The sequence below is a fragment of the Lactuca virosa genome, chromosome 3, assembly GCF_052849685.1.
Source record: "Lactuca virosa cultivar CGN04683 chromosome 3, Lactuca_virosa_CGN04683_v6, whole genome shotgun sequence".
NCBI classification, from domain to species: domain Eukaryota; kingdom Viridiplantae; phylum Streptophyta; class Magnoliopsida; order Asterales; family Asteraceae; genus Lactuca; species Lactuca virosa.
This window is the reverse complement of record NC_136428.1, coordinates 118,114,685-118,140,508: the sequence shown is the minus strand read 5'-3', so window position 1 is coordinate 118,140,508 and position 25,824 is coordinate 118,114,685. Positions and strand designations below refer to the sequence as shown.

The following is a 25,824-nucleotide window of genomic DNA, read 5'->3' as shown; positions in this document are numbered from 1 at the left end:
ATTTTCAGTAGTTAATTGATTTGGGGCTTGAACTAAAGGAGTCGCAATAAACATATCGTTAATAATAATTTCTCCTTTTGGTGGAAAATTAGCAATAATTTCTTTATTAGAAATAATATCTTTATATTTTTTTTCTAAAATGGGAGTGATAGAATCATTTTTAAATGGGTAATTTATTTATGTTTAGGGGCATAAATTAATTCAAACCATTGAAAAAAAGGAGAATGAATTTTATTTGATAAAACATAATCTTCCTAAAGGCCTAAATGGAGAAATTTTAAGTAGTATGAAAAATTTTCTTCGTGTCAAGCTCTTTTTTTATTATTGTAATATTTATAATACTCAATATTTTTTAAGTAATCAAAGTCAACTTGATATTCTAAATTCGAGAAATTCATTTTAACAGGTTGTTCTTGTTAGGATTGAAGAAATATGTTTTATTGACTCTAAATTATGACTTCGTGATTTTTCGAATTTTTTTATTCCTATCGTTAGCCTAGAAATTTTTTCTATTTGTTTATTATATTTATTAGTATATGGTTTTGTATAAATTATAATCTTCATGAGTTCTAGTTTCTTCTAAATGTTGAATGGTTTTGCATATATTAGAATTTATCTTCCAATGTCTTTTTAACATATTAGCCCAAAGCTTATTATTTTTTGAACAATTAATTTGTACTTTAGAACTCATATTTGTTGTTTAAAATTTTGAAGTTCATCAATAAAATCTGATTTAGTAGGACTAGGAAGACTATTTTCACTATTTTGATCATCTTGATATAATGGTTTGGGAATAGAATTAGTATAGTCAACAGTTTTTAGTTTTAAAGATCTTGACTTTAATAATGTAACGCCCGCAGATCTGGGCTAGTCAATTTAGAGATAATAGGGGTCGAAAACGACTTTTCGACAAAAAATTATTTAGAATAAATAATCTTAACCAAGTTGTAGAATATGTCTCAAGGGTTCCGTACATATGAAGAACGCCGAAATCTGAGTTATAATGAAAAAGTTATGGCCCGTCGAAGTTTTACGGCAAAACCGGCACGGCACGGCACCGGGAGACGTAAATAGTGAATTTTTGATAAAGGACTTTTTAGCCTTAGAAATCTAAACAAAAGTTGTAGTAAACGTTAAACTGAGAACATACAAAAAAAGAACGCCCAAATCTGACTTCGTATGAGGAAGTTACGAATTTTCTAAGATTTGGCATAGCAGTGCACGACCCGAAACTCGAATTTTAGATCGAGCGGTTTTTGGCCTACGCGACTTAAATGAGAATTGAAGATCTCATTAATAGGAACTCAACGGTATAAAGACAGACGAAAACAGAGTCCGTATGTAGAAGTTATGAATTTTACGCGGACATTTAACAGTATAATCTCCTCGTACTGTTAAATTTAAGATCGGTCGAGAATTAGCCGACGGAGTCAAAATGAAAGTTGTAGATCTTATTTTTACCTACGCGTGGATATAAAGAACGTCAAAAACGGAGGTCGTATGTGAAAGTTACGGATTTTAGAAGTCGGAAGTGTGTTGTGCGGAAATGGGTGATGTGGCACAATCTTGGCCATTGCTTTCTCCCCAAGTCTTGCCACTAGATGGTGACATGTGGCACCAAGTTCAGCCATTTTTCACCCTATAAATAGAACCTCTCTCACCCTCATTTTCTTCACACATTTCCCATTCCTTCTTTCTCTCACTAGTTTCTCTCTCTAACCCCCCAAACCCCCCGAAAAGCCTAAGGAACCTCCCTAGCACGAGGCGGAAGCCCCGGAGTGCTCGACGGCTCCGAGAAGAAGAGCTTTTCGGCTCGGGAAGGCTGCTCCAAGCAAAGCCCAGTTTTCTATAAAACTCGTTGTAAGTGAGCTACGCCTACGCTATTTTTAATATATCGTTTATTTAATTATAGTAGCGTTATTACGAACTTATAATAAGTACTTGGGCTATCATTATGGGTTATATAAGTATTTTTTTAACGCTTATATAATAGTAATAATAGCTAGACTATTAATTAGTCTCAGCGAATAATAGACTAAACTCTAGTGGTAATAATACTAGGTTTCATCGAAGGAAATTATTTTTTTTTAAGAAGCGAAGCGCTGTCTGAGTTCGGAATCACCACCTTTTCAAGTGAGTGCATGGTCCCTTTCATCTTACACATAGATATGAAGTATTTTATATAAATTACGTGCTATGTGTGCATATTATCTGAATACTTGCTGTCTATGACGGATGAATGATTTTATACATGTTTTAAATGATTTAAATATATATTTATTTTATATCTACAAATACGTTGGGATAAAACATGGGTAGATGAAATAGTTGGTGTGTGATGAAATAAAATGATGAGAGATAGGTGATGATAGGAAGGTGATGATAATTAGGTGATGGATAGGTGATGATGAATCGGTGATGTAGGATGAAAGATACTATAACCTTGTCCGACAATTTGGAGATGTAGTCATCTACTAGAGTATAGATGGCGGCCACGGAATATTCTAGACAACCCCGTGGAAACACCAGCAGACTTATAACCTGTAGGTGATGAATTACGAGTTCAGGCGATGTTGTGACTGCGTATTTATGTGATGATACTCTAACCCTTACTATGAATTACGAGTTCAGGCGACGTTGTAACTACGTATTCATGCCTTAGGAACGAGCATATAAGGAAATGTGAGGTAAAAAGATGAGAGGTAAAAATGATATAGGAGATGACCCTTAAGATAATTCTTTAAGGAATATTAAAGAAGATAACGGGGATGGGTAATTGGGTTGATTGTTTAAACATAATAATTATATTATTGTGGGTTGAAAACCCTATGTACTCACCAGGTTTCCCAACCTGACCCACTCAAGCTTATTTGTATCACAGGTGTCGATATGAAGCTACTTTAAACTGAGAGATTTAAAAGAGATGTAGATCACTAGTGTAAATGAATGTAAGTTCTGTTTATGCTTATGTTTTTGTATTGACGATGACATCCCAATGTTTTGAAAATGAATGAAATACATTTCTTCGGAAATGATTTGATAACGTATTTATCATGTTTTTCTGGGAACAAATTCCACAACATTTTTATTAAAAGAGGTACTCTGATTTTTATAAAGCATAAACAAAATCGGTCTTTTCTGGCCGTGAAAACGGGGATGTCACAGATAACGAAGATTTTGAAGAGCCTGTTTATGGGATAAAAGAAGTTGATAATCTGGATGATGAAATATTTAAGGAAAAAAAATTTATATCTACTGAACCATCATTATATTCTATAATATTTGAGATTTGTTTTGAAGAGTCTAGTGGTTTTGGATCGATAACATTTTGTAAGTTCCAATTATATGATTGAGTTATGTCAGACCATTTTAATCTTTTTGGTGTGTGAACTTTGGTATGGTTAGTATTTGCTTCAAAAATAGTTGTTTCATTTTTAGGACTTGATAAATGTGTTTACGGTTCAAGTGTAGTTGTCATAGTGTTGTAACAAACACGATAAATTATTGTTAAAGGCTTTGTATCATCTTTAAATTCTAAATTTTTTGTTTCTACATGAAACCCCCATTTATTTTTCCTTTCACCACATTCATTTGAAACTCCCATGACTTTTCAATTTCTTTCTAATAATGATTATAAGTTGGTTAATATGGTTAATAAATATAAAACCTAAAGTGTAATTATATATAAACTAAATTTCAATATTAAAAGAATATATTTTCTTCTACTTCTAGAGTTATGTTTTTAACTTTTAACATATTATACTTAATTTATTAGGTCTAATATGTTGTTGTAAGTAAACCATTATCATTTTAAAGCTACAACTTTTGAACAATTTGTATAAAATACTTAAATTGTTAATTTAAATATAACCTTACAGGATCAACTTAAATATAAATTTTAGTTCAACTTAAACAACCTAAAGAATATTTTGTAAATAGTTAAAAGTGATAAATTGTAGTGTCTTTCTAATAATGATTATAAGTTGGTTAATAAGGTAAAATAAGTATCAAACCTAAAGTGTAATCATAAATAAACTAAATTTCAATATTAAAATAATATTTTTACTTCTACTTATAAAGTTATGTCTTTAACTTTTAACATATTATACTTAATTTATTAGATTTAATATGTTGTTGTATGTAAACCATTATCAAATTAAAGCTACAGCTTTTGAACAGTTTGGACAAAATACTTAAATTGTTAATTTAAATATAACATTACAGGGTCAATTTTAATATAAATTTCAGTTCCACTTAAAAAAACTCAAAGAATATTTTGTGAATAGTTAAAAGTGATAAATTGTAATGCTGAATGCAAAAACTAAATTGTATATCAATTTAACTAAAATATTTCCTAAAGATATTTTATAATCATTAAAAGTTTTCAAATAAGTATCTTAAAATAACTTACAATAATGATAGTTAAAAATAACTCTATATAAATGATTATATTGTTACCTTTAAAATAGATTAAAAAACAATTTGTTTGATGTTTTAAATAATTACAATGATAGAAATTAAAACTTTAAGCAAATAAAATTTAAAAAAATAATTAACAATAACAACAACTATAAATAACATTAAACGATATATTATATTTAATTTTATTCATGAGTAACCCGCGGGTAGAGGTCATTCAAAATAATCAATATATTATATTAACTTAGTATACGAATTATTATATCAAATTTAACAACAATATTATTGTTATATTTAAAAAAACATATATTTATAAAGATTTTAGCTATATAGATGTTTCTGCGCAACGCGCGGGCATTCGCCTAATATATATATATATATATATATATATATATATATATATATATATATATATATATATATATATATATATATATATATATATATATATATATATATATATATATATATACTATTGAGACTAGAAGATATCATGAACAGTGAAGAACAGATTGACACAGAACCAGGATCACCGATTTCTATTGACAGTACTCATCGGGACTTTTAGCAAGTGATGATTTTTTAGCAAAGAATACAAAGTGATAAGTTTGAGCAAATTTAAGGGTCATTTGTGAAAATAAGACAAGACATGACAAGTTCAAGGGCAATTTATGAAATTATAATATAGAATTATTATAGTTGTGTTTAGAATCATTATTTTCTACTTTATGTAGGTGTGCAATCGTTTTCTACTTTATGTAGGTGTGCAAGTCATTTTCTACTTTATGTATTTTCAAGTGTCTGTCTATTGAATTGTAATTCTTACGCTACCCTTTGCCTATTTAAAGGGTTGTAAACGATTGAAAAAATCATCGAAATCTCATACGAATAAAAATTTTGTTGTTATTAATTCTTTCATGTCTCTCAAAATACTTTCTTTCCGATTCTCTTAGCCTATCTCTTACGTTCCTAGTTCTTTCAAACACTTAATATTATATCCCTTATACATAAAAAAAAAAAAAAAAGAGCTGCTACAACTCTGGTTGCTTCTCCCCTCGTAACCTTCATTGTAAGTTTACTCTTCTTGATTTTAATTGTTGTTCATATTATGTTTATGGTTTAACGGTAAACCCGGAAAAAACCGTCATACCATATATATATATATATATATATATATATATATATATATATATATATATATATATATATATATATATATAAAAGTGGATGTAATCGGTAGAATAACATGGTGTTAGGTGGCAATCAAAATGTGAAGCGAGGAAACAAATCTAACTTGATCAAATAGTTTGGTACGGTTCTTATGTAAGACATGGCTAAGGCTCTATTTATTTTTTGAGTTTATTATAACGTGATGTTTGATTATACTATAAAAATAATTTATTGTAACTTATAAATTAATTTATAAGTTAATTTTTTGATATGTTACATGTAAGTTAGTTTATAAGCTAAAAACTATATTTTCATTTGATGTGTTACACATGTAAACAGTATGACCTTGTACTAAGTTTAGAATTTAGCTTACATTATACTAAAATTGATTCAATTATAATTTTTTGAATCACCGAAAAAATGGGGAAAAAAAAAATAATAAAATAAAATAAAATTGGACGTTGGCCCAGTCTTGGTTTTTTATATATATAAAAGATGTGACACACTTTCATACTCTCATACTAGTAAGAATTATATATAAAAAAATACATACAATTTAATCCAATGTTGTTTTTATATAATAATTACGAACATGATGTTCGACTCAAGATCAACACCTAGCCAATATAGACGAGAACCAAATAAAGTAGTCGGTAATCTAAAACGTTAGTAGGAAATTGAAATTTTACTTTAAATGGTGTATAAATATATGTACGAAAAGGTTATTGTCAAATTGTTGACTACGCACATACAAACAAAATCAATATAAAGTAACGGATAATCGAAGTCCAAATATCGAAAAGAATTTCCGCACTAATGTGGGATCCAATGTTTGTCCATTCATACTTACATTTAATATCAAAAATAGAGCTTAATGGATTTTGCAATTTTTAATTAATAGAATAATAATTTTAATATGTGCTATTTTATAAAAATAATGTTAGTTAAATATGTAAAGAAAAAACACCATAGGTTTAGTTCACTTGTTTTATTTTATATAACTAAATATAAATTTTTATGATATGTGTGCTCAACTACTTTCACATCAACAACACATCCATCTTTTTTTATGATATGTCTGCTCAACTATTGTCACATCTTTTTTTTCTTTTAATTCTATAGTTTGGTTAGATTTGTACTTTCATATTCCAGTCTAATATGTGAAAATTTAACAAGATGCATCTTGTGGTTTAAAGAAATTGCAGTGCAAACCCTTAGTCTATTAAAAAAAAGAAATTGCAGTGCATACCCTTAGAAATTTTTTTATATTTTTTCGCTTACATTTTTTTTTATTATTTAGATTTTATTTGACATATTTTCGAATTTATGATTTAATGTTTTTTTATATTTTGTTCGTTTATATTTTTTGATGTCTTTTTGAATAGTTTGTGCTAGTTTTTTGACGTATTGTTTGAATAAATTTAATTTTTTTGACATTTTGTTTTTTTATATTTTTTGAAAAAATATAAAAAAGTTTGTTAAATGTGAATATTATTAACATAGATTATATATAAAATTGTTTTTTTAATAAGATTAATATATGTCACACCCCGAAATCGGGACGACGGAATCGTTCCGGGGTGGAGGACGTCATGCGTAGTATCACAACAGTTGTATCATAGCAAGCATACTAAACACAATCAAACATTAAATACATATATGAAAAAGGTTTACATTGTTTGATACATAGTTTTGTTCATATCAAAAGGAAAATGAAAGACATGACTCTAACGCTCCGACTTCTCCGAACTCCTGGAAGTACCTGTCTACTAATTTCCTGAGAATACAAGCAGTTTTGAAAGAATATCAGCATAAAGCTGGTGAGTTCATAAGCATTTAGTTTTGGTGGAAAATGTTTCTTTGATCCTTTTGAAGGTGACTTTGAGGTGTGTGGCCACCTTAAGTGTGTGTGCGGCCATGGGTGTGCGGCCCAATGGGTGTGCGGCCGTACACTCATGATGGAAGGTGCCTTTGAGGTGTTTTCAAGGTCCATACTTTCATCCATGAAGTGTTCTAGGTCCATACTTAGTTGTAGTACAAGTTTAGGGTCTTAGAAATGGGTTTGTGGTCCTAGGGTGAGTGTGTGGTCGCACACACATGAGTGTGCTGCCGCACAAGGGAGTGTGATACCTCACACATGAGTGTGCTGCTGCACAAGGGTGTGTGCGGCCGTACACATGCGTGTGTGGTCGTACACCCTACATGTTTGTGTCCACAACGCAAATTCTAAGGTGCAGCAAGGCTATGGTCATGTCTAACTCGAAGATGGAAGTCCAACTCTCACTTTGGAGGGTCTTTTAGGAGTGTGAGGCCACCTTATGTGGGTGTGCGGTCGCACTCCTTCAAAGAGATGAAGAACATGACGGGACTCAATGATTCAAGGCTTAGATCAAGTGGTTCTTCGAGCACAACAAGCTAAGGGATGGATTACTCACGTTTTTGAAGCTTTGGAGAGTTTGTGGTTGAAGAAGCTTGAGAGAAATGGTGTTGTGTGCTGCCAAGGTGTTAAAGGAATGAAAGGAAAGGGGTCTACCCTTTATATAGGGGTGGGTGTGCTGCCTAGAAGTGAGTGTGCGGCCGCACACCCATGTGTACGACCGTACACTCCCCCTAAGGGTGTGTATGGCCCGATTTTGTCATCCTACGGCTTGCTAACTCATTCCTAACCTCAACCTTGGCTATACTCAAGCTTAGAACGCTTAACTGAACCCTTAATCAGTGCTAGGAGTTAACAGAAACGAGTTTAACTTAGATTAACTGACTAGATGTACCAGGTAGAAGTTTTGGGTTGTCACATCATCCCCCCGTTAGAGGGAATTTCGTCCCGAAATTCAAGAATAAAGATGTAACCTGTGGACTTGGAAATGATGGGGGTACTTCTGTTTCCTTGGATTCTCGTGCTCCCAAGTGAATTCAGGTCCCCGCTTGGCATTCCAGCGAACCTTCACTATCGGGATGTGGCTCTGCTTCGTGCGTTTGACTTCTCGGTCCATGATTTCGACAGGTTCTTCCATGAAACGTAGACTTTCGTCTAGCTCGATCTCGTCGAGGGGAGCCACAAGTGTCTCATCGGACGGACACTTATTTGGTTCGACACAAGGAAGATGGGATGAACGCTGCTAAGCGCTCGAGGTAACTGGAGTTTGTACGCTACGGGACCGATCCTAGCAAGGATCTCAGACGGTCCAACGTATCTTGGATTTAGCTTTCTACGCTTTCCGAAGCGTATCAGGCCTTTCCAGGGTGAGACCTTTAAAAGGACACGGTCACCAAATTGGAATTTCAAGGGTTTTTGTCTCTCATCGGCGTAGCCCTTTCGTACGATCCTTTTCAGTCGCCTCTCGGATGATTTCAGGACTCATGAGAGTACTTTCGTGGACTCGACTCTTGACTAGTTGCGTGTCGCCCACCTCAGCCCAGCACATAGGGGATATATACTTATGGCAATAGAGGGCTTCGAACGGCACATCCTTGATGTTGGAAAGGTCGCCGTTGTTGCAAGAAAGTTCCACTAAGGGTAGATGAGTGTCCCACGACGTATCTATAATTGTCCGGATTGTTCTCTTACTTTATCCATTTCTTTGTGGGTCATACTCTTCGCATGAATACTTTCGGGTTTCGAAGAGAGATGAATTTTCGAAGTTCGCATCTAATTTGTCGTTACGAGCGACGGGAGTTTTGCGATCGAACGATTTAAGACAAAAAGGGTTTGGTATAACATAAACTCAGTCGGACTAAACATGATGACGTCGTAGAATCGCGCGTTAAGTTCGTCCGGAAGGATCGTTTTGTTAGGACATTGATGCCTCTGGGTGAATGTCTCTGGTGTTTTCTGTGTTTGACTCGGAGTTAACCGGTACTACTAACACGAGGATTCTGATGTTTTGAAACTATGAACTTTCATGAAATGGTTCTTACTAGATCTCTCTATGATCGTTTGGTGTACACAAGCCGTGTATAATTACAACTGAACCTAACGTATTCACTAAGCTGTCATAATTTACTCGTTGGGGCTTTAAATCTTATAAGAACGTCGTGATTTAAATTAGACGAGGAAATAATCACGAATATGAGCAATTAAAGGGGTTTTCGAAAACGTTCCAAAACATAGCAGGGTTCTTTGATGCTTCCTCATTCTCTGAGGTCAGACTCCTCCTGTTTCCTCATTGTTCTTCTCTGTTGGGTAGTCTCTTTTGAAATGTCCTACACTATCACAGAGGTAACAGGTTGGACTTGTCCCAACATTGGTAGTCGGGAGTGATGAACTTGATTAGGGTCCTACAACTGCTGGAGGTGTGCCCCTTCCTGTTGCATCTAGTGCAATGCAGCACTCGGCAGACTCCATGATGATCGTAGTTGCATTTGCTGCAGTGCGGGAGGTTTCCACAGTAGGGTATGGTTGGTGTTGGAACAACAGGGCTGACTGGGGTACTGACTGTCCCAATTCGTTGCCTCTCAGTAGGTCTTTGGGTTGAACAACTCCCTTTGAACTTTAGTTTTAGGATGTTAGGTTGGAGATCAGGTGTGTCCTTTCTAGTAGGCACTTGTTGTTGAGATTGGTTAACACCAAGATTTGGATTGCCATTAACACTTCCACCTACATGTGTGTTGTTAGCGTTAAGAACAGCTAGGGCGGCTGCTACGGCTGCTGTGACAGTAGCTTGGAACGTAGCTGAGTCCATCTGGAGGATTGGCGTCTTACCGGTGGGTTGGTTACGTTTCTTCGGAGGCATGATCTGCTACATGTCAAGAAAAGAAGCTTGTGAGCAACGATGGTTGCCTCTGGATGTATCCTAAATGTTTATCTATGCATTAAGATTTCCCGTTTTGCTATCTGGCTCTCATTGATTCGACCCACATCCCCACGATGTGGTCCTAGCAAGAATAGAAAAGATTTGAACACAATAAAGTTAACATACAATAAACTTACGAACTCCTTGTTGTTCAGCTCATTGCGCTGGCTGGATAACTCTCACATTTTCGTCGGCTCTAGACGATATGGAGATTTAGCTATAAGGGTAGTTCCGGGGATCAAGTCGATACGGGATTCAACTTGACACTCGGAAGAAATCCTTGGAATGTCTTTGGGGAAGACATCAGGAAAGTTGCAGACTTCGGAGATGCTCTCGAGGCCTTTAACTTTTTGCATCTCATTGACAGCATGAGCCAGGAATGCATGGCATCCCTTTCGCAGATACTTCTGGGCTTTGGCGCAGGAAATGATACGAAGGTTCGAACAAATTTTATCACTATAACCAGTGAGGACTTCGTCAGAGGGAAAGGTTGAGACGAATCGCCCTCTCGAAACAAAGGACATCAACACGATTTGGGGCTCAACCATCTCATGCCGATTATGACATCGTAGCTTTTTATGGAGACTGATATGAAATCGATGGGGAAAAGGAATGATCGTTCTTAAGGTAAGAGTACTTCCCATGACACATGCTTTTAAGACGAAACGGTGATAGGACTTTGATAAAGTTGCTTAATTTGCATGCCACTGCTCCAAGGTATAGTTTTGACAATGATAATCTTTAACTGACATATGGTTGTTGCCACTATAACTGAAACTGAGATTACACATATTTCGGAAACCTTGACCTAAAAGTAGGTTTAAGTTATACTAATACAGAGGACATCTTGGCAACAAGAAAGACAGAGATGTTTACGGAAAAGAACTACTCAGAACATAGATATGAAAGTTTTTCCTTAGACCAAAAAGGAAGGATGAGTAGAGTATTCTCCTATCGGCGACGGGCACTCCTCGGACGGATCCTTAAGTTAGCCAGTTGGCGCTCCATGTCAAGCAGACGGCTCTCGTATACTGTCTGGCGTGCTTGGAGCTCTATGACCTCAGTTCGAGTGGTAGCTAGCTCTTGTTGCAGAGCTTCATTGTCCCTCATAGTTCTCCCGTGAGCAACTTCAAGATTGTTAATGCGATTTGTGTTGACATCCAAGTCTGCCTCAAGCTCCATAGTTCGCTGAATGGCCGCCAAGTTTAGTTCAACGTTGCGGGCCACTCGGCGGACTATGATTGGAAGGGCTCTGTCTGCGGAGCCTCCTTCGTTCACATTGTAGAAGCGGCGATCCCCATCGTACGGGCGGCGTTGGCCTTGTTCATGACTCCATCTATCCAGGCTTCCGACCCACATAGGTGTTGGGCCTTCGAACTCAAGTCGGGGGCTAGGATTTGGTATCGGGGCTACTTGAGGCAGATTCTCGACTTCAGGTTCTGAGTCAGTCTCTTCAGGAAATGGTTCGGCGAAGTCATCGTCCAAAGGAATCTCATGGTTCTCTTCTGGCGCTGGCTCGAGCCATCCATCATCTCCTTGGTTGGGAAAGTACGGGTCGCCAGGGAGATGGAATCCGGCCATGCTATCTATGCGAGATAGGGGTAAAGGGATAGTTAATAGGCATCGAATCTAATAATACTTCCAATGTATTATAGTTACATGATTGATTCTTGAGGGATGGATTCTTGGGTAAGTTTTCGGTTCGGTTGTTATAGCATCCTAAAATACTCCTATAGTATTTTAACCCTTACGTTTGGTTCTAGAACTCTTCTGGTATCTAGGAAAGTTTTAGGCTTGCTGTAACACCACGGTCACTCCCAAACACATGTTGGTCATGTCTCGAATGAATATAGTTGATCAGGCTATATTGATCCTATACATGATTACATAACTGCCCAGGTTTAACTGCAATGTCCAACATCCAAATACTTTTGTTTTGTTCTACTTATGACACGGATTCTGATACTCGGGTATACTTATATACTTTTATAAAAATAATTGTATTTTTGAAAGTATACTTTTAGTTTAGAGCACTTAGGCCCCTTAATGTTTATAGTTGTATACCATGTAAGGTTCGGTATACTTAGTTCACTATAAACAATAGCTCTGATACCAATCTGTCACACCCCGAAACCGGGACGGCGGAATCGTTCCGGGGTGGAGGACGTCATGCGTAGTATCACAACAGTTGTATCATAGCAAGCATAGTAAACACAACCAAACATTGAATACATATATGAAAAATGTTTACATTGTTTGATACTTAGTTTTGTTCATATCAAAAGGAAAATGAAAGACATGACTCTAATGCTCCGACTTCTCCGAACTCCTGGAAGTACCTGTTTACTAATTTCCTGAGAATACAAGCAGTTTTGAAAGAATATCAGCATAAAGCTGGTGAGTTCATAAGCATTTAGTTTTGGTGGAAAATGTTTCTTTGATCCTTTTGAAAAGTGTTCCTCAAGAAAATCCTATATTTTCTTATAAAAAGTGTGTTTAAAAACCCATTCCTTCCATGACTTCCAGATTCATACAAGATATGTACAATCCAAGGTGTCGTGGAATGAATATGAACATCCGTTAGTTACTTGTTAAACAATCCGTTTATGAAAGGCCGAGTTATCCCGGGAAAATCCTATATTTTCCCTAAAAGTAGGTTGTTGGTTATCCGTTCAAAAATGAAGTGTACAAGTATCTACCATACTTATATCGTTAAACGTAGTTTCTTTGAAAAAAACCTGGTTACTCCCAGTGAGGTATATTAGCATTATTACATAAATAAAACTAATAAAAACGTTGTGAACTAAATCCTGAAGGTATTATTAATACCCTCTAGTAATCAAATCGGTTATTACTTTGAGGTTAGTCCACTTGATTCATTATTACAAAAGTAAATCTCTGCTATCTAGGTTGTGAGTTTTATAACCATACATTAACTTGATATGGCACGTATCGGGGCCAGTATTCTTTATGAATTTGTCACCCGTAGACCTGCCGGTCTGACTGTAGCTAGCAGCGAGGTGCGGGATAGTCAGTCCCGTATAGATCTATACACAACAGTCACGCTCTCCCTACAAGAGATTCTGCTTATACGTGCTAGTCCTACACTCTGTTTCGGTGGTGAGTGTTACCAAGGACATGTCTCCAACTTAGACTAACAAATTTACAAGTAATAATATAGAAAATCCTTTTGTGATTAACATGAATCCTTTATAAAACGATACCTTTTACTACATGATTCATAAGTTCATTGCTCTAGTTTTGATAACTGTTTCCATGAGTTGATTTCTTAATCGTTTGGTAAAACTGTTTTCCGTGTTAAAAGCATACTGAAAATATAATTATCTTAAACAAAATAATATATTTTGAGCACAAGTTTCCTTGTACTTTTGCTTGTATTCCCCCCTGAAAACATGAAAAACTCGGAAAAAGCGTAGGGGTATGAACTCACCTCGGGCGATTTGAATGAAAGATCGATACGGAATGCGGGATGTTCAAGTGAAGCCTTGAACACGATTTGATACTAATTAACATGTAATGACACATAAAGGAGTCAAATGAAGGTATTTCCCTACTAAATATGATGGAGAACCACTCTAAGAACTTTGGACTACTTACACTAAGTGCTAGGACCTTACAGGATTGCATGAGGGAGGTGTGTGGCCATCTTAAGTGTGTGTGCGGCCATGGGTGTGCGGCCCAACGGGTGTGCGGCCGTACACTCATCATGGAAGGTGCCTTTGAGGTGTTTTCAAGGTCCATACTTGCATCCATGAAGTGTTCTAGGTCCATACTTAGTTGTAGTACAAGTTTAGGGTCTTAGAAATGGGTTTGTGGTCCTAGGGTGAGTGTGTGGTCGCACACACATGAGTGTGCTGCTGCACAAGGGAGTGTGCTACCTCACACATGAGTGTGCTTCCGCACAAGGGTGTGTGCGGCCGTACACAGGCGTGTGCGGCCGTACACAGGCGTGTGCGGCCGTACACCCTACATGTTTGTGTCCAAAACGCCAATTCTAAGGTGCAGCAAGGCTATGGTCATGTCTAACTCGAAGATGGAAGTCCAACTCTCACTTTGGAGGGTCTTTTAAGAGTGTGTGGCCACCTTATGTGGGTGTGCGACCGCACTCCTTCAAAGAGATGACGAACATGACGGGACTCAATGATTCAAGGCTTAGATCAAGTGGTTCTTCAAGCACAACAAGCTAAGGGATGGATTACTCACGTTTTTGAAGCTTTTGGAGAGTTTGTGGTTGAAGAAGCTTGAGAGAAATGGTGTTGTGTGCTGCCAAGGTGTTAAAGGAATGAAAGGAAAGGGGTCTACCCTTTATATAGGGGTGGGTGTGCTGCCTAGAAGTGAGTGTGCGGCCAAGAGATGAGTGTGCGGCCGCACACCCATGTGTACGACCGTACACTCCCCCTAAGGGTGTGTATGGCCCGATTTTGTCATCCTACGACTTGCTAACTCATTCCTAACCTCAACCTTGGCTATACTCAAGCTTAGAACGCTTAATTGAACCCTTAATCAGTGCTAGGAGTTAACAGAAACGAGTTTAACTTATATTAACTGACTAGATGTACCAGGTAGAAGTTTCGGGTTGTCACATCATCCCCCCGTTAGATGGAATTTCGTCCCGAAATTCAAGAATAAAGATGTAACCCGTGGACTTGGAAATGATGGGGGTACTTCTGTTTCCTTGGATTCTCATGCTCCCAAGTGAATTCAGGTCCCCGCTTGGCATTCCAGCGAACCTTCACTATCGGGATGTGGCTCTGCTTCGTGCGTTTGACTTATCGGTCCATGATTTCGACAGGTTCTTCCACGAAACGTAGACTTTTGTCTAGCTCGATCTCGTCGAGGGGAACCACAAGTGTCTCATCGGACGGACACTTCTTTGGTTCGACACAAGGAAGACGGGATGAACGCTGCTAAGCGCTCGAGGTAACTGGAGTTTGTACGCTACGGGACCGATCCTAGCAAGGATCTTAGTGTTTTTTTAAACGTTTTAAATAGTTTGTTACCAACAATCTACCAGTGTTTTTTTAAACGTTTTTTATAGTTTGTTACCAATTTATAATATTAACCGAAAGATTGTTATGTTAAACCTGCCATAAGATGTTATCAAGGTAACTTTTATAAAGTTTAAATTATTTGTTACACTTTAATAACATTTGTTTTCGGTTGCATTTCTTTTAATCGTAAATAGTTCGTTACCTAATTCCAATAGTAACTATTTTAAAACTTGCATGTCTTACATATTACGTTTTTAATTATGGATCCATTTGAAATTTATTCCGTTAAATAGAAAGGGCAAATGTGTACTATAATATATATATATTTTTTTAAATCACAAATCTGATATATTCTTAAACTACTTTTAATAAATTTAAACGTGTAACTTAAAGGAAAGAAGATAACATCTAATATCGTTGGAGTAAAAATCATTTGGTATCTGCATATATGGGTAAGTTTTAAGTAGTCCATATCCATATTGGTAACTTACAAGAATTGAAGGGGAAACTATTGATTTCGTTCTAATAGATGCCTCGAACAGATTACTAGTGTGAGTATGAGACTATAATATCAACCTAGTTATTTACTTTTGAATCATGCAAGTAAATATTCATTAAATAATATGATAATATGCATTCATATCATATCCAGCTATCCAGATGTGCTTTAAACTCCAAACTTGTGGTCTTGTTTGTGAGATAAAAATTATTTGATGCTTGTGCAGTTGTGGTACTTGTTCGATAACGTTGGTTTTCTGGTTTTGATAATAAAGAATATAAGTTTTTCATTTTTGAGAAAATGTAAAAGATTAAAGAGGGGAACCTGTGACTGTGAGATTAAAATCTCGAGTTTAACGCGCCGCTGGCCGCTTCCATGTCGGCAGATAGGCGGACAACGATTGGACGCCTGCGACTTTTAAAATCCGGCCATCGTCCCATGTCAGGTTTTCAAGTATCTAATGATTGATATTTTTCATTTTTATCTGTCCTTATTTCATTTATTTACCAACTTTAAAGTTTAACCCCACCATTTCCCAACTTTATTGTTACCCTAGTTAATATCAAGACAAAATTACAAAAATGGTGTATTTCTCCTTTATGTCCTTGTAATTTGTAACTCTTTTTTGTGCTAGCGTCTTGCTAGTCTCTAATGTATTTACAATTCAAAAAAAAAAAAAAATAATAAGACAAAATTACAAAAATTGTCTCTTTGGTGTGCCAAAAGTCACAAAGTAGGGACTGAATCTGTAAGGGTATTTTCGTCTTTTCAAGTATAAAGGGACTGAATTCGTGACATTTGATAAACCAAATGAACCATTTTTGAAATTTCTTTGAAAAAGACAATTAAATTGCTAGGGGGAGGGATCAAACTCATCACATCCACTCTTCTATTTTGCCCAACAACTTAACCACTCGAGCTAAAGGCTCACTTGGTTTTTACCTTCTAAAACTCATTTATATAATAATAAATTGATAAAACATAAACAATAAATAAATTTAAAAAAACATTTTTTTACATAATTATTTTTGGGTTATCTATAGAAAAGTCTCAAACTTTTTTTCAAAAGTTTCAATAAAGTCCTAAAAGTTTTTTATTGAATAAAAAAAACTCAATATTTTGAAAAAATCATATAATCTATCATTTGCTGTTCAAATATAAAAAACGATTTTTTTGTAAATTTAGACAAAAAATAAAAATATTGGGACTTTTCTGTTAAAAAAAAACTTTTAGAACTTTATTGAAACTTTTGAAAAAGTTTGGGACTTTTCTATAGATAACATTTTTTTTAATAAAACAAAGTGTATTTTAGCGTATTATAAAAAAATGCGTTTAGAAAAAGTATTTTTTTTATGTATTTATTTTATATAAAATGTTTTTTTAATAAAACATAAACAATAAATAAATTACAAAAAACATTTTTTTACATAATTTTTCTTAAGCAAAATAAACTGTGTTTTCCGTATTATAAAAAAAATAAGTAAATTACAAAAACATTTTAAATAAAACAAAACATATTTTTTTTCTAAAACTCATATATACAATAATAAAATCGATAAAACATAAACAATAAATAAAACGTATTTTTATGTATTTATTTTACGTAAAATATGTTGTTTTATGTATTTCTAAAAATCGTTTTTCGGTTATACGTATTTAAAAACACTTATAAAACCTATTCGGTTACATATCTTATTTAAAATACGTATTTCAACTTAACCGCTAGTTCTAAATTATATGGTTAAAATGATGATGAAAAGAAATAAAGATATATTTTTTTAAAATAACAATAATTAACACTACTTGTGACATAAAAAAAATATTAATTGTTAAAATACATATAACAAAATTGTTAAGTTTTTTTTTAACCGAAAAACGGTTTTTAGAAAACCGATTAGGCCAAAAAAAACCAATTCAACCGATTTGTCTTTCATTACAACTTAATAACATTTTATACGAAAACGTATTTTTTAAAGACATAAAAAAACATTTTATGTAAAATAAATACATAAAAATAAATATGTAAAAAAATGTTTTATTAAAAAAAATATTTTATGTAAAATAAATACATAAAAATAAATACTTTTTCTAAACATATTTTTTATAATACGCTAAAATGCATTTTGTTTTATTAAAAAAAATTATGTAAAAAAATGTTTTTTTTAATTTATTTATTGTTTATGTTTTATCGATTTATTATTATATAAATGAGTTTTAGATGGTAAAAACCAAGTGGGCCATTAGCTTAAGTGGTTTAGTCGTTGGACAAAACAGAAGGGTGGACGTCACGAGTTTGATCCCTCCCCCTAGCAATTTAATTGTCATTTTCAAAGAAATTTCAAAAATGGTCCCTGTTGTTTATCAAATGTCATGAATTCAGTCCTTTTATACTTGAAAAGACAAAAATACCCTTACAGATTTAGTCCCTAACCGTGTTTTACTAACGGTGTTAGTAAAAAGGGCCAACTTTGCAAGTTTTGCAAACCACAAGGACCATTTGCATCAAAAAAAATTAACAGGGACTGACTTTGTGACTTTTGGCAAACCACATGGACCATTTTTGTAATTTTGTCTAATATGAGTAAGCTAAACATTATGAAAAAAAGAGAAAATTACAAATTTAGCGAAATACACTAATTACCTTACAAATTTAGCCAAAAAAAAAAATCAAAATTGCAATTATAACCACTGAAATCGCAGATGGAAACCCATCTGCGATTTTGCCCTTCCATCTGCGATGGTACAAGCACCTAAAGCACAACTGTGCTTTAGGCACTTGCACCTTCGCAGATGGAATAGTCCATCTGCGATTTTGCCTGTTCCACCTGTGATTTTTGGTTGAAAAAACTATAAAACCGTTTTTTTTCTTCATTTTTCACTTTTCAATTTAGAAAAACTCTCTCTCTCTCTCTCTCGGCGATTTCCTCTGACGATTTCTTGAAGAAAATGGATGATTTTTTCAACAATCCCGAAAATATGGTTAGATTTTAACTCTTTTTATGTTTTAATTAACATTTATTTAGTATATGTTATTATTATTTTATTATTTATTGTATTAGTTAGTGTAAAAAAAATAAAATTATATTGTTTGTGATTGGGTAATTTTGTTGTATTTAATAGATTTAATATTATTTATTAGTAACCTTGAAGTTTAATGCTATTTTGTTAGTGGTTGTATGAATGTACAAGTATAGACTGCGTAGAATGTGCATTGACTTGTTGTACATTTAGTAAAATGGTTAGAATATGTTATTTTTTTAAGTTCAAAGTTAAATAAATTGTTACAATTATGTTTACAATATGTTTGGTTAGTGGTTTAAGTTGAGAAATTGATATAGCATGGTTAGAATATGTTATTTGTCGTTTGTATAGTTGTTGTATAACTTGAAAAAGTGTATATACTTGTCGTATAAGTGGTCGTATAACTTGAAAAATGGTTATAATAATGTTTACAATATGTTTACAGTAGTCGTTTGTATATTTGTCGTATAACTTGAAAATTTGTATATAGATGTCGTTTAAGTTGAAAAATTGTTATAGTATGGTTAGAATATGTTATTTTTTTTAATTTGAAAATTAAAAATCGTTTGTATACTTATCGTATAACTTGAAAAATTGTATATACTTGTCGTTTAAGTTGAAAATTTGTTATAGTATGTTATTGTTTTTCAGCGTAAATATAGAAATTATTGATTGAATGTTGGTTTTTGCATTGTTTATGTTTGTAATTTGAATGTTGGATTATTGTTGCATTTAATATTCGGATAATTTAAAATGAAATAGTTGTTTAGTTTTTTAATATGTTGTTGTTTTTTGTGCAACATGATTCTAATAATTTCAATGTTAAAGCTATTGTGAACTTAAAAGGATCGGGGTGTAACATTTGGGAAGTATTTGAGGTGTTAGATGGTGTCAGACGTGATATTTTTAGACAAACAGTATTTGGTTACTTGTTGGACGTCCCTCGTTTACAAGGGGACAGATTGCTGTTCCACAAGATGTTTCTTCATCAGATACGGTCGGACGTTGTTTTATCTCCAGATGGAATAAACCGGTTATATTTTAGAGTGGGTGATACGAAAATGGTATATGGCCCGGAAGAGTTTTGTTTAATAACCTGGTTGAATTTTGGCGAGTATCCTAAAATGATCGGCAAAAAAGTGTCAGAAAAAATAGTTAGTACTAAAAAAGATGTTTATTGCGTGAACGTCTATTTCCGAACCATACAAATAGTTCGGTGAAAATCGGTGACCTGAAAAGTTATATTTTAAATCATCCATTCTTAGAAGTTGGCGACGCTGATGCAGTTAGAGTATGTTTGATATACATTTTGTGTGAAGGATTTTTGGGAAAATAAATAAATGATCGGGTGCCACAAGATTGGTTTTTTTTTTTTTTTTTTTTTTTGCTGAGAATTTGGATGTCTGGAACATGTATTTTTTGTTTACTTTGAAAGTTTTATATTATTAATGTTAATGTATATTATAACTAATTTTTTTTTTGTTTTGTTAGTTTTGCGTGGGGCAGGTATTTATGAGATTTTACCTGTGACGACCTTGAGGATACGTGGAACAAGATAAATAAAAATTTATCACTGCCGGAGCGTCGTCAAACTTTAAAATACTCCGTCTCATGATTTACGGCTCCATTTAGGGTATAAAAAATTATTTATATGTAAATGCTTATATTGTTATGTTAGTTATTTTATTTTTTATTTTTATTACTATAATTGTAAAAATTGTAGATATGGATATATGAGATGCTTCCGGCTGTTCGTGCCTGTGGATTTGTATTGAGAAAAAATAGAGACATGCCTCAGATGAAACGATGGAGTGGCACAAAAAAATTGAAATGGGTTGATGTGAACAAGATTTTTTCAATGACAAAGGTTTATAAATTTATTTATTTTTTAATAAAATTCATTATTATACTTTTATATGCATTTTTAATATGTTCAATTTTTTCGGAGGGACAACGACCAAGAAATAAAATGTCACCGAGTGATGATGAGATGACATCTTCTTATTATATGTCATTGCAAGAGTATGTATATGGTGAACGGAAATCAGTTCCATCCTCAATACAGGACCATTTTAGGAGACAAGACAAATCTCCGTCTAGTATGTCGTCTAGTGGTCGCTCTCACGGTAGAGGTGGGCGTAGTGAGAAACCCAACTTAGAGGAGGTGTTGAAACGACTACAAGCACTGGAGCAACAGGTGTTTATGAACCGAGAACCTAATGAGGTGTTTGTTGAAGAAGTGAATTATGAAGATCTATGGAATAACATCAGTTTTGAGGAGCCTGCAGTATTCCAAACAAATTTAGGTCAACCGGTTAGTTACACGCTACATTTTTTATATAATTTATTAACATATTTGAAATTTTTTGTTCATAATTTATAGTTGAAAATGTAGGTTGTAGAAGATGAAGGGATGAATAAAAATAATACAAATGAAAATGTTTTTGGTGATATTGAAGACGACAAGGTTATTATATATATTACAATTACGATTTTAATAATTAAATTTTAAGGTGTCTTTCGTTAATAACTATAATGTGTTAATTTTAATGTAGGAGTTGGAGGAGAGGAATGAGAATGCGGGTTGTAGTAGGAACAAATTTGATGATGATGTGTTTGATTTAAATGATGATAATGAAGCTAAAGAGGTTGTTATACTTACATTTATTTTATTTTTTTTAGTAGATTGAAACATTTTTTAATTAGAGATTATTGCTTATTAATTTAGGTGTCAGGGGAAGATGATTTAATAATTACGGGAAATGTAAAAATTTATTGGGGGTCGAGTCTTGGTCCTATGTAGTTGGATTATATATTTGTATATGTAATTGAATGTTGGATTTGATTATTAACCGTTTAATGTTACAACTACAAACGAGTACACCATTAGCGGATCCGGTGGAAAATCGTCCTCTACAGTTACAATCCAAGCTTGAACCAAAGCGACCTCCTCTTTGTTGCTCCATCTAAGTGGTACAGGTGAGTCCATAGTTGCAAGGGGAAAAAGTAATGCGATACAATTAAAATGGATATCAACAACTGTTTATAGTGACTCCTTATTTTCCCGGTGCAATGGCTTGTCAAATCAAGTAGCAGTGTATTGTGTTGTCATTCGATGCAATGGCTTGTCAACTCGAACAATGATCTCTTGTGTTCTCAGTTAGTACACTGCATTCTTCAGTTAAGTTGGACTATGAATTGCAGACAAATTAGAAGATTGGACTGCGATATTGTGTATAAACTACTATAAATTGACATTAAGTTAAAAAACAGTTTACTAAACGATGTTACAGTTATTCATATATTATTTTTGAAAATTTACTCTCTTTGTTTCACTAAAAATGAGTTCAGTACCATGGAGCAATGAGGAGTTCTTGGTTCTTACACGTGCATATATTCATGTGTACGAGACCAGCAAATTGAACGATCCAATGTTTTGGACTCGTTTAACCAATATCTTCAACGCTGAAAACTGAATGACTACAACAAACGATCGTGACGAACTGAACATCTAAGCAAGATGGTATGAAATGAAAACTGAAGTTCTATTATTCAACGATCTTTATACCAAAATTAACGACACCCGTTTAAATGCTACTGAGGAGGTCATATTGGAAGCTGCTAAGGAGGAATACAAGTCATTATGTGACGGGTTGGAATTCCAGTTTGAAGCCCCTTGGAATATTTTAAAATATATCCCGTTTATTTAATATCTATTTCTATTTATTAGGTGTGTACTAGGTTATTTTCATGTATTACGTATGTATTGGATGCACCTTCTATGTTTAATTTTAATTAATAAATGCTCATTGCATTAGTTTTCACGATACATTACAATACATTACTAACAACAATTCCATGAACCATTAAACTTAAAACATTACAAACATTACTAAAAACAACGCATTAAACTTAAACTATTAAACTAACAACCATTACATGAAACATTAAATTTAAAACATTACTACAAACAAAGCATTAAAATAAAAAACAAGTCCATGGGTTATTTTTAACGGAAAATAGAGCGGTCTACATGAAATACTGATTATTTTTAACAGCCTTCCAAACTTCCTCATATTCGAAGTCTCTGCCTTCACGCTCATAGATGTAAAAATCTGTAACAACTTCCAAGAACTCTTCTTTGTCTCGACAACGAAGTTTGGTACTTTTCGCATAATTACACGCTCGATTGAACCATGTGACTTCTTCCTTTACATCCATCCATTTACTAACAGCATCTGATTGTTTTCGTTGTTGTCCTTCTCCCATATCATGGTTGAACAAAGCTGTTATGCGGGTCCATTCATCACCTACTAGGCAATGCGGGGGAGCAAGTAACAGTACACCCTCCTTAACACTTAGCCAGCATCGTGTTAGAAACACCACCTCGTTTGTCGTCCATGGTCGTTCAGAATTGGAACCATGTACTTCATTTGAAGAAGTTGCTGCATTCGACGACATTTCTAAATATGGGAGTTGGTTTCGTTTAGATGATATGGGTTTTTGGTTTGTAAAGCTTAAACATCTATTTATATTAATAAATACAGGACTATGATTTACAACTTTGACTACGAAATGGTTGCATTTGGACTATGATTTGCAGGTTACTGCAGTGACTTATCATGTCAAACAATCATTTATGTCTTGTCACTTCAGAGTTTGACTACGATTTGCAGGTTACTACAGTGACTTGTCATTAATGTGTAGTCATTTCAAAGTTCGACTATGAATTACAACTCTGACTACGAAATGGTTGCATTTCGACTATGATTTGCAAATGGACTAGTATGTATAAATACCACTTATAGCACCAGTTTATTATAATCTCGACTTTATTATGAGTTCTTCACAAAATTTCGAAATTTGCTCATGCAACGAAGTAGATGGTTACTACTGTGATTCAGTCGACCCTTTTTTTACACCCTCTTCAGCAGACCCATATATGTCAGATGAAAATTTTGAAGAATTGAAAAAGGCTGAAGAACAACAAGAACATGACAAAGAGTCATCCCGACTTCTCACTCAACGTGGTAATGAAATTGCATCGGAATGCAAACAAGCTCAAGAATGGATAGACCTCAATAAAAACAAAATCAAAGAGCATGAAGAATGGATAAATAAGACTAAGAAGATAATCAAAATGACTGAAAAATGGATTGCTAAGAAGGACGAGCAGATTATACACCTTAGGGTGCAAAAGGATCGTTTGGAAGATAAAATGAGAATTAGGGATGCCTATATTGTTGGATTAGGTGTCTAAGTTCATAACTATTTCTTGAATGTACTTGACCCGGTTGGCGTGGTCCATTTGGGTTGCATGGCATTGCAACACTTGGATAGACTAAATGAGAGAAAAGACACTTATGGTTTATTAATATATTATAAGTTCTAATATATTAATAGTATTTTTTAATTAGTTTTGATCAAGAATTAATTTAGAATTAATTTGGTGATAAAAAAGGAGACTAATTAAATATATGGGGTTGATTGTGTAAATCATCCATTCTTTTATAGTGGGCTAATGATCCATGGTGTATTGGATTGGGCTAAATCCATAAGGTGCTCCATGGATGCTCCATGGAGGTTATAAACCCATGGATCATGGAATATGAAAATCCATGTCAATTAGGGTTTACATGGTGTAACCCTACTTGTGACACAACTATAAAAGGACCCCGTGGGCTACCAAAATCGGCACTATGTGTAGAACAAGAGGGCTAGCCGATTTTGAGTGAGTGTGGACTTCTCTCAAAGTTATTCCAAGTGTTGTGGTGTTGTGTGAAACATTTGATGCATCACACTTGAGGTGCTAGGTTCACAAAGTTATCAAGGAATCCAAGCAACAAAAAGGTATGTTCTTTTACTAGCTTTTATGTTTCAAAGTTCCCCATGCCATGCTAGTTAGGTTAAGAACCTTGGAAAATCAAATTTGCATGTATCTTAGTAAAACATAGATCCAAGGTTTCTAGGGTTGCATGTACACCTTAGGAGTGTTAGAATGCTCAAAACCCTTCATATATAACAATCGAGAAAGAGAAGTACCCATTGCAGTACCATGAGTTTAAAAATTAGTTACAAAAATGTTGTAACATTATCATCATACACCTTAGGGTGAAAAAGGATCGTTTGTTGTTTTTTTTAAATAACATCTTTTTTTACCGTTAAGCTTCATTTGTAGTTATAATCCGCAAACTAAATATTATAATATAAAAGCTTCATTAATTGTTATAATCTGCAAACTAAACTAAAATATGAAAGCATAACAATGTCTTGTAAGATTTAATAAAAAAATTACAATACATAATAAGTTAACAACTCTTCATTTCAAGGTTGTTTTATATCAAAATCAGTGTCATATGTTTGTGAGCAACTCGCTGAACCACCAATATTAAATGCCATTTCTGTAGTAGAAATTGTCGTGCGACGTGCTCCACTACCGGACGCCCTTCCAGTACAATTGTTTTTCGTGTGTCCTACTTGACCACATGTAGAACACTCTTTTCTAATTGGACCCTCGCCTTGGGATGGAATGTGGTCTGTGTTTCTTGGCCTGCCTAGCTGACGTTTATCCATTATAGGTGGCTTAACAATCATCAAATCATCGGGGATATCCCATTCGGATGGCTTTGGCAAAGGGTTTATTGATTCCTCATACGTTTTCCTCAGTGTTTCGGTAAAGTAAGCATTTAATGCAAACCTCGAGCAGTTTTGGTAATTGTTGACTGTTAAACATCTTATGACATGACCACAAGGTATCCCATCAAGTTGCCAATGCCTACATGTACATGTCATTTGTTGGTAATCAACAATCACGTTTTGTGCCCCTTTTTGACCTCGCATTTCTTATTTGAGATCATGTGAACATCCCACTTAGTAAAAGTTTTTTGTTTTCTTTTACAATATCATCGGC

General features: G+C 34.1%; 1 protein-coding gene and 1 long non-coding RNA gene across 2 annotated transcripts; both read left to right on the top strand.

Moving 5' to 3' along the window:
* Nucleotides 1–5,353: 5,353 nt before the first annotated feature.
* On the top strand, nt 5,354–18,875 carry LOC145162569 (uncharacterized). The gene is made up of 3 exons (XR_013739180.1): nt 5,354–5,488; nt 16,120–16,338; nt 18,785–18,875. It is a non-coding gene; the product is annotated as an uncharacterized LOC145162569 (long non-coding RNA).
* A 1,778-nt stretch (nt 18,876–20,653) lies between these two features.
* LOC145162568 (uncharacterized) lies at nt 20,654–22,095 on the top strand. The gene is made up of 4 exons (XM_079081678.1): nt 20,654–21,228; nt 21,310–21,381; nt 21,470–21,562; nt 21,643–22,095. The coding sequence occupies exons 1-4, from the start codon at nt 20,704–20,706 to the stop codon at nt 21,715–21,717; spliced, it is 765 nt and encodes a 254-aa protein (XP_078937804.1). The 5' UTR covers nt 20,654–20,703; the 3' UTR covers nt 21,718–22,095.
* Nucleotides 22,096–25,824: the final 3,729 nt, after the last annotated feature.

What these genes read in the sequence shown, in the direction of transcription:
- LOC145162568 (XM_079081678.1), top strand. Translation starts at nt 20,704, where the DNA reads ATGCCTCAGATGAAACGATGGAGTGGCACAAAAAAATTGAAATGGGTT. An exon ending in GTGATATTGAAGACGACAAG is followed by an intron (nt 21,382 to 21,469) that starts GTTATTATATAT and finishes ATTTTAATGTAG; the next exon opens with GAGTTGGAGGAGAGGAATGA. An exon ending in ATGATAATGAAGCTAAAGAG is followed by an intron (nt 21,563 to 21,642) that starts GTTGTTATACTT and finishes TTATTAATTTAG; the next exon opens with GTGTCAGGGGAAGATGATTT.